The following is a 19386-nucleotide window of genomic DNA, read 5'->3' as shown; positions in this document are numbered from 1 at the left end:
AATCAGGTGGCTGAGTCATGAGGGATGTAATTTGTATTTATTCCCTGCGGTAAGAGCGTGACCAAGGGTTGGCGTCAGGAAGGGCATCCGGCCATAAAAACATTGCCTCAAACAGGGAACCATGATTGTCATGGGGCCCGCAAGGCTAACCCCTGCTCCAGCAGGGAAAATGGCCTTAAAACGATCATTCATTCATATTCTATATAAGCCTCTAACCCTGGATAGAAAACACAAAGCTTTTGGCTTGAATCCATGGATTATTTTGCTGTTGTTGCTGCATCCAAACTATTTCGGATGAACAGAGATCTAATCGAATCGACCCTTGAAATAACATCTCAGGACATTGAGCACCACAATTGAAACAGAATATGTTCACGCGTCTTTAATTGCAGGTGTAAAATAAAACTTCCCTCGTCACAAAACATCCTTTAAAACTATAGTGTGTCTATGGTTGTTTGGTCTGCTTGTGCCCTTCAGCCCCGTGCCATGTACGTCCTCCATGAGCCTCGACGTCAGTGTATAAATAAGTCAATTGACCGAAAATGTAAAATTGTGTATACAAAGACCTTCCATTGATGATTCTATGATGTCCCCATTGTTGGGATTTCCACAAAACGAAAATTTGACTTAAAGTGAAAAGCATACTCTAATGTTCTCATCTAATCAGAAATTTTTATTTTACATTAATCTAAGGCTCAGGAAGGAGCTTTCATTGACATTGCATGTAGAACAACAACATGCGGAATCATCGGTGTACTTTGGTATGAGTAACAAGGATATGAATTCGCAATTCCGCCTCCATGATATTCTCTACGGAGTCTGGTTTTATTTACATGTAGCAAACATAACCTCAGGTGTACATGACGTGCCTTCTTCATGTGGTACTTTAAAGGACATACCTTTTTTGGAATCTTTGTGCCGACTCATTTTAATGCTGCTGCTGCTGCAAAAAAGGAAGAAATGTGAGTCAGATAAACTTAATGTTCAACATTATTTAATGTAACTTTATATTTCCATGAAATTCTGAATCAAGGGAAGCGCAAAGCACCCCATATAAAGGGGCCTTTTCTATGCCCTTGGCATTTTTTCGAAGAATTCTTTTTAAATCAAGGTAATATTGTTATGTCAGGGGGGTAGAGAAATACATAGATGGAGGTAGATCTGTGTAGGTCGAATGCGATAGTCGCGATAGCTAGAACGATAGCTAGATGTCGCGATAGCTAGAACCCACTATGTACCTTTAAGTTAGTATGTGTAGGCGTACACGGGATAATTGCGTATGTGTTTCCTGTACGAGGACAGGAATGCTAAGTAGTCAGGGCGATAAGGGTAACTTTGTGTGTTTTCCCACCTCTGTGGTCAATCCAATGTCCCTTTTGGCACCGCACCTAGACAGTAGGAATTCATGCCCCTAGCGCACCCACATTAATTAATTCCCTTCCCTTTCACATCAATAACACAACACCAACCAAAACGGGCAGGCTGACACATGCCCTGCCGAGACACGATGAAAAGGGGGCAGATCTTTTGACGTCATGGGGGAAGGCGAACCGATGGAGGTCACGATAGGGCGGGGCGGGGACGTGAGGGAAGTGACGACACGAAGGAGAAGAAGAAGAGGACAGAGTTGGACACGAGGCAGAGCAGACGCCATTTCGGAGAGCTGAGAGAAATCGGTAGTGATCGAGTGCGCTGGACATTTCCCTCTCGTTCCTTCCTGCCTTCGTTCCCTCCCATCTTCCCTGCGATCGGATCGCGTGCTTGCGTGGGCGGCTGTTGTGCCAAGGTTCACCCAGTTGGTGGCCGCGTTCGTGGCCTCGTGCGTACCATCGCCAACCACCCACCATTACCAGAGCGCCGAGCAGAGATGACAGCCCCAGGAACCGTGGTCCTTCGGATGGGGCGAGCGTTCGAGATTCGCGGTGCGGGAGGACCGGGGCCGGCGAGCGAGTCGCATCGGGGAGACCCCCTTCCCACCCACGTGTCGGGGCCTAGCTGTCTGAGGCCTGCACTATCTCCACGCCACGCTCCCGAGCGAGCAAAGCTAAGAACACACACACACACACACACACACACACACACACACACACACTGTTCATTTCGTCGTCTGCCCCGTTGTTTGTTTAATAAGTCTGTCGAGTGGGAGTACTCCATATAGGGGGTTTAGAGCATCATAGCGCGGCATTTCTTTGTTCCCGGAACCGTTAATAAATCGTTGCATTATTTTCTGTACATACTTGAACACAGTTTTCCGTGTGATTTATTTGATTTGCAGCAGCATTGGAGATGCCCAGAGAACAGGTAAGACTGCAGGGTCTTGCGCCGGCCCTCCACCCCGCGCAATTTTGTATAGCTGTCTATCTTCGAGTCCACCATTGAGTTTTCGCCTCGAGAGCTAAGGCCTTCGCGATCAGCTTCCGTGACCGCCTGATTTTCATCAGAGGCAGCCACACGACAATATGTTGGAAATTTCAGCAACGTCCGTTTCCGCATTCTTGAATTTTATTAAGAAAACCCTCAAATTCACGTTGGAGTATGTCCAGCCGTCCGTCCATCTGTCCAAAATGTGTTGGCACTCATATCTCAAAGGCTAGCTTTGAAACTAGCTGAAACTTGGAATATACATCGGCCAATACGTCCAATTAATGGCTTTCAAAACAAATTCAAAATCTGCGCTCATTAAGGGGGTCTAGGAGGGGTTTTAACTCCCCAAAATAGGTATTTGCTTTCTTATCCGAAACGACACACACACAGGTTTGATGCCACTTGATCACAATCTTCATGCCCATGTGGTAGCAAAGTTTGTTCAACAACAACAACAACAACAACAACAACAACAACAACATGCATTTTAAGGCCATTTTCCCTGCTAGAGCGGGGGTTAGCCTTGCGGTCCCCATGACAATCTTCTCCATTTTGCCCGATTTTTTTTGTTTGTTTGTTCACGGCATTAAAAATATCGTGGTCTGAGGGAGTCGGTGTATGGTTTGAGTGACTGTTGCTCGTGATCCAGGTGAGCTTCAGGATCCCACAGTCATATTTTTCTTGGCTCATAGGGTCAATCCCCAAAAAGTTGGACAGGGAAAAATTTGGACTACACCCAGCATTGGAAATAGTAATTCTTGGAAAAATTGGCAGGGGCAAAGGAAAGGAAAGGAAAGAAAAGAGAAATGAAAGAGTGAAGGTGAATAGAGAGTCTTGATTTTGGCAGTTTCATCAGAAGAGGGTTTCTGACAGATATTGTGCGACCTGTAGGAATATTTGGGGGACAGAGCTGGGGGAGGTAGGCCGGAGAGGAGTTGGTAGAAGATAGAAAGACCACCAAGCTGCCTGCGGTGAGTGAGTGAAAGGTCCTCGGAGTTAGCTTCAGCGCAGGAGATCCCAATGATTCTGAAAGCTTTGGTTTCAACAGCATGAAGCCGAGCAAGGTGTGAGGTAGGAGCACCTGCCCAGAGGGGAGAGCAGTATTCCATTGAGCTGCTGATGAAAGCTATGTATGTGGTGAGGAGCTCAGAAGTGCCCAGAAAGGACTTTGCACGACGGAGGATGCCCAGTCGGCGACTGGCTTTGGAGGCCAGCTTGGAAATGTGGTTTTCCTAGGAAAGATCATGGCAGACAGTGAGACCCAAAAGCTTGAGCGACAGAACTTCTTGGAGAGGATTGTTGACAAAGTAGATGGGAGGGTTGTCCAGTCGGTCTTTTTGGAGGGACATAGTAAGAGTGTGAGATTTGTCGGGCTTGAAAGACATGTTCCACATGTTTGACCAGTCTGTGATTTTGTCCAGGTCTCCAGAGAGTGAGGAGGCTGCAGACTGCCGATCTGAGGGATGAGGTATGGAGTGGCAGAGAGTGGAGTCATCAGCAAAGCGATAGAGAGGATTTTCCAGAGATCTGCGCTTGATGAAGACCAGAAAAAGCACTGGGCCCAGAACACTGCTTTGGGGAACTCCAGCCTGAACAGGAAGGGGAGATGAGAGAAATCCATTCAGGGCCACACGTTGACTATGACCAGAGAGGAAGTCCACAAGCCATGCGTGGAGATTTCCATGGATACCATAGGGGAGTTTGGTGAGCAGAGCGGGGTGCCAGACCATATCAAAGGCACGTGATATGTCGAGGGTGACAGCTCTAATTTCCTGTTTGGCATTGAGGACCTCCATCCATTGTTGAGACAGCAGAAGCAGCATGTCCAGAGTAGAATGACCTGGTCTGAAACCAAATTGACGATCCAAGACCAAGCCATTGGAGAAGAGGAAGGATTTTATGTCAGATGCAATGATTGATTTCATGACCTTGCAGGAGCAGATTGGGATTGATTTGGATTTGATTGATTTGGAGTTTTTTGATTTGATTGATTGATTGATTTGATTGATTTGATTTATTGATTTGGGAGTTGGGATTGATTTTATTGACAATTGGGATTGATTGGGATAGATTGGGAATGATTGGGAGAAGGCTGATTGGTCTGTAGTTGCAAGGATCTGTTTTTGCACTTTTTTGTGCAAAGCAGTAATGTTTGCTGATTTCCAAGCAGATCCAGAGGTATCTTTTGCAGATTTCCAAGCAGACCTTGAGCAAAAGAGAGGGTGAAGAGAACAGAGAGAGGGTGAGATAGAGTGGCAGAGCAGGATTTTAGGACCAGTGGGCTGATACCGTCTGGTCCAGCTGCAGAATCAGAGTTGAGGTTTGACAGAAACTTCTCCACCTTGTCAGGACGAAAGGACACAGAGTCCAGGAGCAGCTGGGTACGACTGGGTACGGTGGGTACAGTGAGAGATGGCTTCGGGACACAAGATTTTGAGGCAAACACAGAGTTGAGGTATTCGGGTTTTTTTCACGTGCAGTGACTGTGGAGCCGTTTGAGGTAAGGGAGGGGATGGAGGGGGAACAAACACCAGAAACAGATTTGACCAGATGCCACCAGGATTTGGAGGAAGGAGACAGGTTTGAGAGTTCAGTCTTGAGATTGGAGAGATATTGTTTCCTGGCTCTCCTGAGGGTAGACACACGCTTGTTCCAAGCTTTGTGAAAGGAAAAGCGATTGTCTTCAGTTGGATTTACTTTCCAGGAGGTGAAAGCAACTTGTTTCTGGGCAACTGCCTCACCACAAGATTCAGTGTACCTTGGATGGGAGGAAGGGTATGACAACCTCAAGTACGATATGGTATGTGCCATGTGGAAAACTATATCAAAGAAAGGACATTTCATACCATGTGTAGAAAATGCAAAACTATAGAAAACAAGCGTTATGCCTAGGTCCCCCGTCGGGGAAGTAATGAGAGTTGACAAAGTGGAAGACGCAGAAAACATGCTATGATATGATATTTCGCTCACAAGGTTCAGAGATACATGGAGGCGGGCATCTTGGATTTTGACGTGGCGACCCAATTTTCAATAGGGTTCTTCCTTATGCCAAGATACACCCACACACCAGATTAGAAGTTGGTACTACGCTTATTTTTCAAGATATTCCACTCACAAGGTTCAGACATACATGGCGGCGGCCATCTTGGATTTTGATGTGGCGACCCAATTTTAAACAGCGTCCTTCCTTGTGTCTAGATACACCCACACACCAGATTAGAAGTTGGTACTTCACTTATTTTTCAAGATATTCATCTCACAAGGCAGACACATGGCATCAGACATACATACCGGCGGCCATCTTGGATTTTTACGTGGGTTGCACCCACACACCAAATTTGAATGCAGTCCTTCGCGCATGCACGCCCGCACGCACGCACGTATGGACGGACGGACGGACGGACACACGGACGGAGGGGAAAGCCATAGTCCCCCTTTCGCTACGCTGTGCGACGGGGGACAATTACCTTTCCTGTGAAGCAGCGGGATGAAAGTTTATAGCTGGACTGGGATTTAAACCCAGGCTGGACAGCTTATGGTCAAGTATCTGCATCTCTAAACCACCATCCTGCTAGCCCATTTAATAAAATATCTATACAACTACAGACTTCGCATTTAATATGGATTTTTTTTTTCTTGACTTGGGTTTACTTTCTGAACTCAGTATATCAATCTGGTGAGTTTCTTTTACGCTTCGGTGATTTCTTTGTTAAAAGAACCATGTCATTGATTGTCTTTCGCAGCAAGAAGTCAATAACAGGATAATATCACAGGTGGCGTGACAAAATGTAAGGACAGGTACATTTGACGATTGGCTTCACAATCGTGTATATACGGGTTGTTGCGTTCTGTATTAGTGGAAAACAACTGCTGCACGTCTCCAAAAGTTATTGCCGCTTCCTCTGGAGATGGTCCGTCAACTCGACAATGCTGTTTGTCATGGAGTAGCGGCTTTACGAAATTCTGGCATGAAACAGCGTGCTATTGCTCGGCAGTATGGCATCACTCAAGGTCAGGTGTCAAAGATCCTGAAACGAAATGCTCAGAGGGGTGTCCCTACTCCAATACCGAGGCCAGGACGTCCCCGCAGAACCACAAGGAGAGATGATCGCCAGCTGCACCGGTTAGTCCGCAATGGCCGTACCAAGTCAGCTAATCGGCTTCGGGCTGAGTGGCAGCAACTGACAAATGTGCCTGTATCCAGAAGGCTAGTCAACCAACGACTGGTTCAAGCAGGCTATCGTGCCAGGCATCCCCTGAGAAAGCCACGCCTGACCAGACAACACCGCCAGCGCCGATTGCAGTGGGCCAGAGAGCACCATCAATGGCAGCCAGGACACTGGAATCACGTGACCTTCAGTGACGAGTCTAGATTTCTGGTCTATCGTCAAGATGGCCGCAACCGAGTGCGCAGACAAGTGCATGAAGCCTACAACGAAGATTGTATTGTGCCAAGAGTCCAAGCTGGAGGTGGTGGGGTGACCGTTTGGGCTGCTTTTGATGCAGGGGGAAAAACTGACCTGGTTGTTCTGAATGGAAACCTGAACCAGTTCAAGTACAGCGCCATTCTGGAAGAAACATTGCTTCCATTTGCTCGTGCAGCCTTTCGAGGAAACTTTGTCTTCCAAGATGACAATGCACGGCCTCATCGTGCTCGCATGATCCAACACTTTCTTGCTGACCGTGGTGTAGAGCATATGGAGTGGCCTGCCATGTCCCCGGATATGAATCCGATAGAGAACTTGTGGGCAGAATTAACGCGTCAAATCGACATCTTGGACCAGCAGCCGACCTCTGTGCGTGAATTGCAGCAGGCTATTTTCACTGCATGGCAAGCGATTCCTGTCCAAACCTTGGCAAATCTCGTGAACAGCATGCCTCGACGTGTACGTGCTCTTCTGAATGCTCGTGGGGGTTACACAAAGTACTGAACTGTAATTTTACTGTCCGTAATCCCATTCATAATTTAACTTTTGTTTTTGTTGAATTTTTTTTTGTCTAATGTGCAAAATAAAGAGATACTTCTGGAAAACGTACAGAAGTTTAACACAGTACTGTCCGTGAATTGAGTTCGATATCAGTTTACATCACTTTCAAGGATCAATTTATTTACTTCAAAATGTCAAATGTGGTTTTTGTTTCTTTTAAAGGTCACATTAACAAAATCTAGAATAATTTCAACATAATTCCAATGAACTTTTGGTTCTGTCATCTTGAAAAGTAAATTCACCCCCACAAAAAAAATATTCCATATTAAATGCCAAGTCTGTATATTAATAACTGCATTTCATTTTATTTTTTAAATGTATATTTTATTTATTTCTAACATATCTGCACGATGTTAATAATATATCTCTGCTACATGAATAAGATCTGTAATATAAGATTGTAACAAAACCCTTGAGCGTTAATTACTTGATTAGTTATATCGTAATTAACATTTTTCGAGTAGTTATTTTGCAAACACCAATTTAGGCCGTCAAGACAGTGTTCAACAGAACCTTGTTCCCTGTGCTAACCTTTTGTATTTTTCACTGGTGAATGTGCTTATTACCTCACACACACGAAGCAAAATTAGCTCATTACCCCACACGCATAAAGCGAAATTAGCTTATTACCGCACACGCATGAAGCAAAATTAGCTTATAACTCCACACACACGAAACAAAATTAGCTCATTACCCCACTCACATGAAGCGAAATTAGCTTATTACCGCATGTCCATGAAGCGTAATTAGCATATTACCCCACGCGTATGAAGCAAAATTAGCTTATTACCCCACACACATGAAGCGAAATTAGCTTATTACCCCACACACACGAAGCGAAATTAGCTTATTACCGCATGTCCATGAAGTGTAATTAGCATATTACCCAACGCGTATGAAGCGAAATTAGCTTATTACCCCATGCATATGAAGCGATAATTAGCATATTACCCCACGCGTATGAAGTGTAATTAGCTTATTACCCCACACGCATGAAGCGAAATTAGCTTATTACCCCACACACACGAAGCGAAATTAGCTTATTACTGCATGTCCATGAAGTGTAATTAGCATATTACCCAACGCGTATGAAGCGAAATTAGCTTTTTACCCCATGCATATGAAGCGATAATTAGCATATTACCGCACGCGTATGAAGTGTAATTAGCATATTACCCCAAACACACGAAGCGAAATTAGCTTATTACTGCATGTCCATGAAGCGTAATTAGCATATTACCCAACGCGTATGAAGCGAAATTAGCTTATTACCCCACGCGTATGAAGCGATAATTAGCATATTACCCCACGCGTATGAAGTGTAATTAGCATATTACCCCACACACACAAAGCAAACTTAGCTCATTACCCCACACACATGAAGCGAAATTAGCTTATTACCCCATGTGCCTGATCCGTAATTAGCATATTACTCCATGCGCATGAAGCGCAATTAGCATATTACTCCACACACAGGAAGAAAAATTAGCTTATTACCCCACACGCATGAAGCGAAATTAGCTTATTACCCCATGTGCATGAACCGTAATTACATATTAATCCACACATATGAAGCGCAATTAGCATATTACTCCACGCATATGAAGCGATAATTAGCTTATTACCGCATGTGCATGAACCGAAATTAGCTTATTACCCCATGTGCATGAAACGAAATTAGCATATTACCCTATGTGCACGAAACGAAATTAGCTTATTACCCCATGTGCACGAAACGAAATTCGCTTATTACTCCACGCGTATGAAGCGATATTTAGCTTATTACCCCATGTGCACGAAACGAAATTAGCTTATTACTCCACGCATATGAAGCACAATTAGCATATTACTCCACGCGTATGAAGTGATAATTAGCTTATTACCCCACACGCATGAAGCGAAATTAGCTCATTACCCCACATGCATGAAGCGAAATTAGCTTATTACCGCATGTCCATGAAGCGTAATTAGCTTATTACCCCACATGCATGAAGTGAAATTAGCTCATTACCCCACACACATGAAGCCAAATTAGCTCATTACCTCACACGCATGAAGCGAAATTAGCTTTTTACCGCATATCCATGAAGCGTAATTAGCATATTACCCCACGCGTATGAAGCAAAATTAGCTTATTACCCCACACACACGAACCAAAATTAGTTCATTACCCCACACGCATGAAGCGAAATTAGCTTATTACCGCATGTGCACGAAACGAAATTAGCTTATTACCCCACGTGCATGAAGTAAAATTAGCTTATTACCCCATTTGCACGAAACGAAATTAGCATATTACCTCATGTGCATGAAGCATAATTAGCATATTACTCAACGCTTATGAAGCGCAATTAGTATTGTTACGGATCCGGGGGACAGCACTCCCGTTAGCAAGGGGGGGTTAATCCCCTTGTCCTGTTAAGCTGGACGTCTCCGCCGGTCCTGGAAGTATGACGTCACTTCCGGCCGATGGTACGTAGGGTCGTAAGCCCAATCAGTCTTAATACCTAAGTATTACCACCGGCCATCAGTGAGGAAATACTCCCGCCCGTGCCGCAGCGTAATTGATGGATTGCGCTGAGCGAACTGCGAACTGCGGCGCGGGCCGTTAACAATGACTAAACCCGATTGCGAAGCGGTTCGGCCAAAATCGTGCCACAGGTACTCAATCGGGAAATCACGAAAGCGATCGGATGAGAAAGAAACCAAAGTAAGGAGGAACAGGTATTTATTATTAACTATTTACACAACCAAAGAAACCAAAGGAGAAGGAAAGAAACGAAAGTAATTTACAGAAGACGCAGCGCAATTCTTAAACAGGCTTAACTTATTCCCAGGGACCAGACAAACAGGACAAACTCACGTACACTAATGGGGGTTCTCAGGCAGGAATGGCTGGAGGGATGAGAAGGCAGACGGTCCACAGAACGGGCGGCAGGGAGGTCCGGGAATCACGGCACGCCATTGGTGTCCCACGGGCACGCACTTGTTCTTGGTTCAGTCGCGAAAACCCCGGTCGTCAGCCTCTTTATGCGTCTCTCCAGTGCTCCTTTCTCATGTGCCTCTGAAGCTCATCCGCTCGTACCTTCTCCTTGCTCGTCTGCGCGTCTCTGCCTCATGCGTCGTCTCGTGGGGGCCTTGCGCCCAGGGTTTTATATCCACCCCAGTGGAACCTTCACGAACCTGCTAGATCTTTCTGTCCAAGCCCTCTCAAGCCATGCCCACCGATTCCTGGTTGGTCGTTAGGGGGCTCCTTGGCTCCACCTTTGATGACGAGGTGGGGGCACGCCCTTCTTCTCCAAGATGACCTCGTGGGCAATGGAATTTTGCAGACGCTGAAAACAACCCAAAGCAGTAGCGGCGAACGCCGCCATACTGGTGCTTTTAGGAGGCCATGAGGGTATTGCAAGGGATTCTATCTTATTTGATTTGATGCAACGGAGAGTCAACTATTGGAAACACAGCCTTAACTGGAACACAGAATAATGATATAACTATAGAGAGGTCCTATGATTCGCTACGTGTTGTACATGGACTAACTAAGGTGCACTTATTTCAATTAACAGCCAATTAAGGGGAAATGTACACAGGGGTTTATTTATAAGGGAATTTACGACTAAATTTACATGTGAAGGTTCTAAAAAACCACAACAGTATATTACTCCACGTGTATGAAGCGATAATTAACTTATTACCCCATGTGCACGAAACGAAATTAGCTTATTACCCCATGTGCACAAAGCAAAATTTGCTTATTACCCCATGTGCACGACACGAAATTAGCTTATTACCCCACGTGCATGAAGTAAAATTATTATTACACTACGCGTATGACGCAAAATTAGCTTATTACCCCACGCACATGAAGCAAAATTAGCTTATTACCCAACACGTATGAAGTGAAATTAGCTTATTACCCTACGCGTTTGATGCAAAATTAGTTATTACCCCAGACGCATGAAGCAATATTAGCATATTACCCCACGTGCATGATTAGCATATTACACACCTTTGGTCATTCTGAAAGTTCTTGTGTCCGCATTTTGATGTCAGAGCTCTGGGAGAATAATCAAACATGTTGTCTAGGTCATCGGGGGAGGAATACAACAGAAAAGGAGAATCCAAAATGAGTAATCAAATGTGTGCATGGCATAAAGAGTGCATGGCATAAGCCACAAAGTGTGCATGGCATAAAGAGTGCATGGCACAAAAAGAGTGCATGGCACAAAGAGTGCATGGCATAAAGAGTGCATGGCATAAAGAGTGCATGGCATAAAGAGTATGCATTCAGGAATAAGTGCTTTTCTTCCTCACTGCGACCGATGCTCAATGTTTAAATGTTTTCTTTGCCAAAGTCTGTAATTTATGTGGAAAAATAGTATACATTTTTTATTTGCTCTTTTGAGCAGAAATTCCTTGCGATAGAAACCAGACGTGTTATAAAATCAAAGCTAGTATTGTACAGCGTGTCCTGTGCACCCAATTTGTGGAAATAGTGTACCGCACCATGGTGAACGAATGCATTGGCGATTCGACTGAAATGAAATCACCATTACAAAAATAACAAGAAAGAGCGATCGGAGATTGCACACCCTCGCCTCGACGTGTTTGTGTGTATTTTGTTTGGTATTTAGCTGCTGCTGTGTTTGTTTGATTTATTGACAACATCAATTTATGTTCAATCCAATATGGCTGCCGAACCACGTGACCGATGACGTCATCAATTTAATTCTCCCATACAATTTTTTGTGTTGATCATGATCATGATTTAGTTGACAATGACCCATGTTTTAAATGTTTCCATTGAGCGGTTTCGGAGATACAGAGGTGCAAGTGTTTAGGTTTTTCAAGATGGCGCCCGTACCATGTGACCCATGGCACCATGATTATCATTTTTAAAAAATCTACAGGAGGAGGCGCTCGTATGGTGAAATTTTCTTTGGCAATCGGACCAACAATTGCAGAGAAAAGCATATTCACGTTCTGTGCGGACAAACAGACAAACAATCAGACAGACAGACAACCGAACAAACAAACGGACCCAAATGCAATACCCTCTCGTCTGCCAAGGGTAACAATTGGCACATCATGTGGGAATATTGTCTTTGGAGTTACATCATCAATGAAGGAGCAGAATGACCAAAAAAATCAAAGTTTGTTTAAGGAAGAGCACTGGTAACTCGTTAACTCGCTGGTAACTCGTTAACTCCCTGGTAACTCGTTAACTCACGGGAAAGTGCACTGAAGAAGGCTCTCAGAAATGCTGCCGCGTAGTCCTCTTCGACGAGACCCCTTGTGTTTATTAGCAGGTTGTGAACTGGCAAGGGGCTGCTGGCCAACACGGATAGATCTTTGCCGTTCACTTTTGGGCCTAGGCCCAAGGCTACGACGGGCAGGCCCTGGCACCGCGCCTGCAAGGCCATTTCTGTAATATGAAGCCTATTTTCGAAGGAATTCCCAAGAAGAATCACCGCGACCTTTTGCCTTTTTGCATTGGCCAATGGTAGGTCTTTGAACATGTGTTCAGCACTCCAGGGCAGAATCTGTGCAAGGCTAGCCAGAGGTGAGACGCCATTGGATCTCATGTCATTTTTCACATAGTGTCGCATCGAGGTGGCACCGGTGTGGTTCAGGAAACCAAACTCGACGCCCACGGGGAAGGGAACATCAGCGATGTCTCCCCAGGGATGAAAACGCACCAACGCAACTCGACTCGCCGGGTCTCTGCGAGGCCTCTCCGAAATGGTCATCATCTCCAACGCACGGTCCAGCAATCGGCGAGAAGTCTCAAAGGTTGCCCCATCCATCCAGGTGTCGACAAAGAAGGCCACGTCGGCCCCGAGCTCGACCGGTGGTCGTGGAAATGGTATGTGGGGACATCCAGGATGCGGTCGGCACATGTCTGCAGGAACACATTCAATGTCGTGTTACAATGGGTGTTTCACTCAATTAAAACATTGTTTGGATCTTTACATTCACGTGTGAGGGGCAAAAAGGTTCCCCTGTCCCCCAACCCTGAACAAATGGTCTTGTGCCTGGAAAACTCAAACACGTTGGACCTTCTCCTTGTATTTTCCAGTCCGTGTCACCGCACACACTTCGTCACCACATAATTATTGAGCTGCCATTTAATAACCATCTGGTGTGCCAACCTGTCGCTTTGCTTCTTCTTCTTCTTTCATATTCAGCACAAGGCTGTGGGATGGCATCATTGGCTGAGGGCTGTGCTGCTGGATGTGGTGCCCCCTGCTGGTTAGGGCGGGAATTTCTAATTTGTTCAGGGTGTTGGCGATAGCTCGCCTACTCGTCATGAAGGACACGGTGAGATCTTTAGTGTCCACCAAAGAATGCCGGCAGACGAGATGTCCGATTGATGTCCATCCAATTCAAACCTGAGTGAGGATTCAAACCTGAGTCAGGATTCAAACCTGGGTCAGGATTCAAACCTGAGTCACAATTCAAACCTGAGTCAGGATTCAAACCTGAGTCAGGATTTCAAACCTGAGTCAGGATTCAAACCTGAGTCAGGATTCAAACCTGTCAGGATTCAAACCTGAGCAATGATTCAAACCTGAGTCAGAATTCAAACCTGAGAATTCGAACCATGTAAGACAAACCTCACAGACATATTACTATATATAATTTTGTGTGCTCCTTCCATGTACCTTCGTGTGTTTTTTTTTATTGCTCAGAGACGCATTACTATATATAATTTTGTGTGCTCCTTCCGTGTACCTTCATGTGTCTTTTTATTGCTCGGAGACGTATTACTATATATAATTTTGTGTGCTCCTTCCATGTACCTTCATGTGTCTTTTTATTGCTCAGAGACGTATTACTATATATAATTTTGTGTGCTTCTTCCGTGTGCCTTCATGTGTCTTTTTATTGCTCAATGCTCAGTCATATTCCTATATATAATTTTGTGTGCTCCTTCCGTGTACCTTCATGTGTCTTTTTATTGCTCGGTGACGTATTACGATATATAATTTTGTGTGCTTCTTCCGTGTACCTTCATGTGTCTTTTTATTGCTCAGAGACGCATTACCATATATATATACTTTGTCTGCTTCTTCCGTGTGCCTTCATGTGTCTTTTTATTGCTCAGAGACGCATTACTATATATAATTTTGTGTGCTCCTTCCGTGTACCTTCATGTCTTTTTATTGCTGAGAGACGCATTACTATATATAATTTTGTGTGCTCCTTCCATGTACCTTCATGTGTCTTTTTATTGCTCAGAGTCATATTCCTATATATAGTTTTGTGTGCTCCTTCCGTGTACCTTCATGTGTCTTTTTATTGCTCGGAGACGTATTACTATATATAATTTTGTGTGCTCCTTCCATGTACCTTCATGTGTCTTTTTATTGCTCAGAGTCATATTCCTATATATAATTTTGTGTGCTCCTTCCGTGTACCTTCATGTGTCTTTTGATTGCTCGGAGACGTATTACTATATATAATTTTGTGTGCTCCTTCCATGTACCTTCATGTGTCTTTTTATTGCTCAGAGACGTATTACTATATATAATTTTGTGTGCTTCTTCCGTATGCCTTCATGTGTCTTTTTATTGTTCAGTCATATTCCTATATATAATTTTGTGTGCTCCTTCCGTGTACCTTCATGTGTCTTTTTATTGCTCAGAGACGCATTACTATATATACTTTTGTGTGCTTCTTCCGTGTGCCTTCATGTGTCTTTTTATTGCTCAGAGACGCATTACTATATATAATTTTGTGTGCTTCTTCCGTGTGCCTTCATGTGTCTTTTTATTGCTCAGAGACGCATTACTATATATAATTTTGTGTGCTCCTTCCGTGTGCCTCCATGTGTCTTTTTATTGCTCAGAGACGTATTACTATATATAATTTTGTGTGCTTCTTCCGTGTGCCTTCATGTGTCTTTTTATTGCTCAGAGACGCATTACTATATATAATTTTGTGTGCTTCTTCCGTGTGCCTCCATGTGTCTTTTTATTGCTCAGTCATATTCCTATATATAATTTTGTGTGCTCCTTCCGTGTACCTTCATGTGTCTTTTTATTGCTCGGAGACGTATTACTATATAGAATTTTGTGTGCTCCTTCCATGTACCTTCATGTCTTTTTATTGCTCAGAGACGTATTACTATAAATAATTTTGTGTGCACCTTCAGTGTACCTTCATGTGTCTTTTTATTGCTCAGAGACGTATTACTATATATAATTTTGTGTGCTCCTACCTTCATGTGTCTTTTTATTGCTCAGAGAAGTATTACTATATATAATTTTGTGTGCTCCTGCTATGTCCTTCAAAAGGGTTTCTGCTGTCGTAAAAAAATTAATGTTACCTTTGGAACTGCTACATTCATCTCCCATTCCCACGTATTCTTCTTCAATCCCAGAGAGAGGGGGTTTTAAAAGAAGAATCTTTATGATGAAATAGGACATAATTTTTTATTTCAAGTAAATTGATTAATAATAGCTTTCCAACAGTAGCATCTATATTATAAAAGGAGCCGTGTCTGTCTGTCTGTTTGTTTGTCGTGTTATAACTTGAGAATAGATTAACGGATTTCAATAAATCCAACTACGGTGGATTCGGGTAACTCCCGGGAATGTTTGTGAGCCAAAAAGAAAAAGTTTTTTTTGATGGGTACATGGACACGTGTGTGAAAACTGCAAATGCCAACACCAGGAATCTTTTTATTTTCTTACCCCTTCGGTTAGCCATCGCAGCAAAGATTTGTATTTCTGTCAGTGAAGTGACGGGTCTTGTATTCTAGTTTATATTATTCTACGACTGCAGTAACCCTTTATAATGAAGCATGACACACAGGCACACACACACACACACACACACACACATACAAACAGTCATGCACACACATGTACACACACATACAGACACAGATACACACACATGGACACACACAGTCATATACACACGGACACACACATACATACATGGACACACACACGCACACACACTCACGGACACACACACACATGGACACCCACACACACACAGACACGCATGGACACACAGACACACACATACACACACACACAATACTTACGGACACACTCACACACACACATGGACACACACACAGACATGCATGGACACACAGACACGCATGGACACACACACGCAGACACGCATGGACGCACGGACACACACACACACACACACACACACACACAAACGGACACACACACACACACACACACACACACACACACACACACACTTACGGGCACACGGACACACACGCTTCCCCTTTTCGTAATAGACGATTATGTGAGGATACTTCGGTTTCTGAAATAACAAATCCAAACATGGAACCCCAAAAGGTTAAAGAATTCCAGCATATTTCTGGAAGATATTGGGGAGTATCTCAAGGATTCTTGGGTTTGATTAGTGATGAGGACGTTGATGATGGATCTAATGGTGTGAAGATGCCTCTAGGATTGGATTCATGATGGCATTCCTGATAAACCCGAAATTCCAGGATTTCAGCGAAACATTAAAGGGATCCGAGATGTGGGAGCCACATGGCTTGGTGTACACACACAGGGAGCCTTCGAGGCACTCGAGGAGTTTTCATCTGGAGGATTTTGGAAGCCATGGGTCAAAAGAGCAGAAATGTTTAAATCAATATTCTGATTACTTTCCTGTGATAAATAGTAATCCATATCCTAGCAATGTAAAAGGGTCAATGATGGACAAATCCTATGTAGGCATAGGGCTCACTCCATACACTACAACATTCCCAAAGTGTTATCACTCTGACGGAATCATCGATTGAAATAAAAACTCTCAAATTCGTCCCAAAGACTTTGTTCATCATTATTTTCAAATGAATGTTATCACATTCTCAGCTCTCAGCATCACTTGACAATCCCTGTGATCAGACATCCAATAGTATGGATACACAATAGGATGTCTCATAATTACTGGGATTATATTACACTGGTCTTCAGTCAAACACCTTCATTGGGAGTTTTATAGGAGAGTAGGAAGGAAGGAAGGAAGGAAGGGTAATGAATGAGGGGAGAGAGAAGGGAAAGACATATGGAAGGAGGTGTGAGTAATGGGAGGTGAAGGAATTGTAATAAAAGTGTTGTATAGAGTATAGGGTGGAAGGGGGGAGGGGGTTGACAGTGTGAGATGGGGAGGGGCGGGGGGGGGGGGGAGGGGAGGGGTCAAAATTCAATCATTCCATCATATTTGCGTGTGTGTAATGAATAGCCGACTTTTTACTGGGACTATCACAATCTTGTGTTTGTGTGGGTGTGGGTGTATGTGTGTATGTGTGTGTGTATGTATGTGTGTGTATGTGTGTGTGTATGTATGTGTGTGTGTGTATGTGTGTGTGCCTGTGTATGTGTGTGTGTGTATGTGTGTGTGCCTGTGTATGTGTATGTATATGTGTGTATGTGTGTATGTGCATGTGTGTGTATATGTGTGTGTATGTATATGTATGTATGTGTATGTATATGTGTGTATGTGTGTGTGTGTAATTAATGGCGGGCTTTTTACTGGGACTATCACACCCCTCCCTTACACAATAGCGTTATATCCATTGTTGCTGTTTGCATGATTCGGAAAGTATAATCCTGCACTTGGAATGACATTGCAAGAAGAGATGTTTCATGTGAAAGAAAATAATGTGAGATCGGTAGAGGTTTAATAAAGTAAAATATATAAGATAAAACGAAACAAAAACAAACCATAGCCAATGTTGCATCTGATCACAGACAGAAGTGCTTCTCGTTGTTCTTCCTTTCCTGGTGGAATCACTACAACCACCGAACGTCCATATCTGTCATCAATCTGGATGATACAAAAATGAAGGACTAAAGAGTGAAGGTGAAGGAAGGAGAATTGATCAATGCAAACCACATGTATTTCGTACCTATGAAAAAAACATAACAATCACGAGCATGTTTATTCATTTGATGTTCTTCTTCAATAAACACCTCTCCAGCTTCGTCCTCCTCTTCCCTCTTCCCTCCCCCCCCCCCCCCACCACATCCTCCTCTCCCCCCCCCTTTTCTCCTCTTCCCTCCCCTTCCTCCTCCTCACCTGCCCTCTGCTCCCCCTCGCTTCTCCTCCTCCCTCCCTCTACCTCTTCCCCCCTTCCCCTCCCTCTGCACCTTCGCCTCGAGATGATTTGTTGTGCATGCCAGAAGCAATGCAAGACTGGACGCTGCAAATGTCGCTATTCAGAGTTGAGGTGCACATCAATGTGTGCCTGTCAGCAACAGAGTGATGATCAGACCCCTTGTATGAATTTGATGTAGTTTGGCAAAACAACATGTGTGACATTCCTGAATGTTTGTGCTTCATGGCCATGTGTACTTAATTTTAGAATAAATGGTTGTATGAAACATTGTCTTATTAAAACCATTTCCCATTTTATAGTGTCCAATTTCAATATCAGTTTGAATGTCTCTTTCAATATGTCGCCAACCATAATATAGACTAGACTAGACAGATTTATGAAAAAGGCCATGTATAAGCTTCTAGGTGCATTTTGGGGTAAAAGTTGTAAAGTTAAAGTAAAAGAGCTGCATGTATATACATGATGTATAAATGCTTGTTCAAATAAATTGTCCAAAAATGGCAATTTGGCGCCCATTTTGTTTATGCTAATCATAAGGTCAAAAACTCAAAATTCGGCTTGGGAACCGGGTTAATCGAATTCAGCATACCCTAATTATGTTAAAAAGTGAGGTTCCCAACTTTTACCCAAAAATGCACCTAACATTCACATTTCTTAGAAATCCGTCTCGTCTATTTGGAAAAACACCACAAAAAACTCCTTGGAAGAACTCCACGGAAGCGGCAGGAAGAGTTGTGTTTTTAACCATTGTGGGGTATATAGACAACAGTAGATCTTCGATTCGGTGTGTTAGTCAATGTGATAAGCATAGACTGATGCCTGGATTCTTCAAATTTATTTCAGGTCAGTGTTAACCAGCGTTATCGACTGTTTAAAAAGGTAATCAAACGTGTTTCTGATTTATATCTTTACTATTGGTTG

General features: G+C 43.7%; 1 protein-coding gene across 4 annotated transcripts in view; it reads right to left on the bottom strand.

The window, feature by feature from the left end:
• Positions 1-19386, bottom strand: part of LOC137433372 (collagen alpha-4(VI) chain-like) — a 282309-nt gene that overhangs the window by 37333 nt on the left and 225590 nt on the right. For 2 of the 4 annotated variants that reach the window (XM_078786122.1, XM_078786124.1), the window contains exons 38-41: positions 18071-18173; positions 12583-13254; positions 11362-11434; positions 900-943 (exon numbers count right to left, since the gene is read on the bottom strand). In XM_078786122.1, the coding sequence (XP_078642248.1) occupies positions 900-943; positions 11362-11434; positions 12583-13254; positions 18071-18173 (892 nt within the window). The remainder of the gene's footprint in view (positions 1-899; positions 944-11361; positions 11435-12582; positions 13255-18070; positions 18174-19386) is intronic. The other 2 variants (XM_078786123.1, XM_078786125.1) reach the window with 1 other exon arrangement.

This window comes from Myxine glutinosa, chromosome 10, assembly GCF_964187855.1.
Source record: "Myxine glutinosa chromosome 10, kmMyxGlut1.1, whole genome shotgun sequence".
Classification (NCBI taxonomy): Eukaryota; Metazoa; Chordata; class Myxini; order Myxiniformes; family Myxinidae; genus Myxine; species Myxine glutinosa.
The sequence above is the reverse complement of the archived record's forward strand: the minus strand, read 5'-3'. Positions and strand labels throughout refer to the sequence as shown.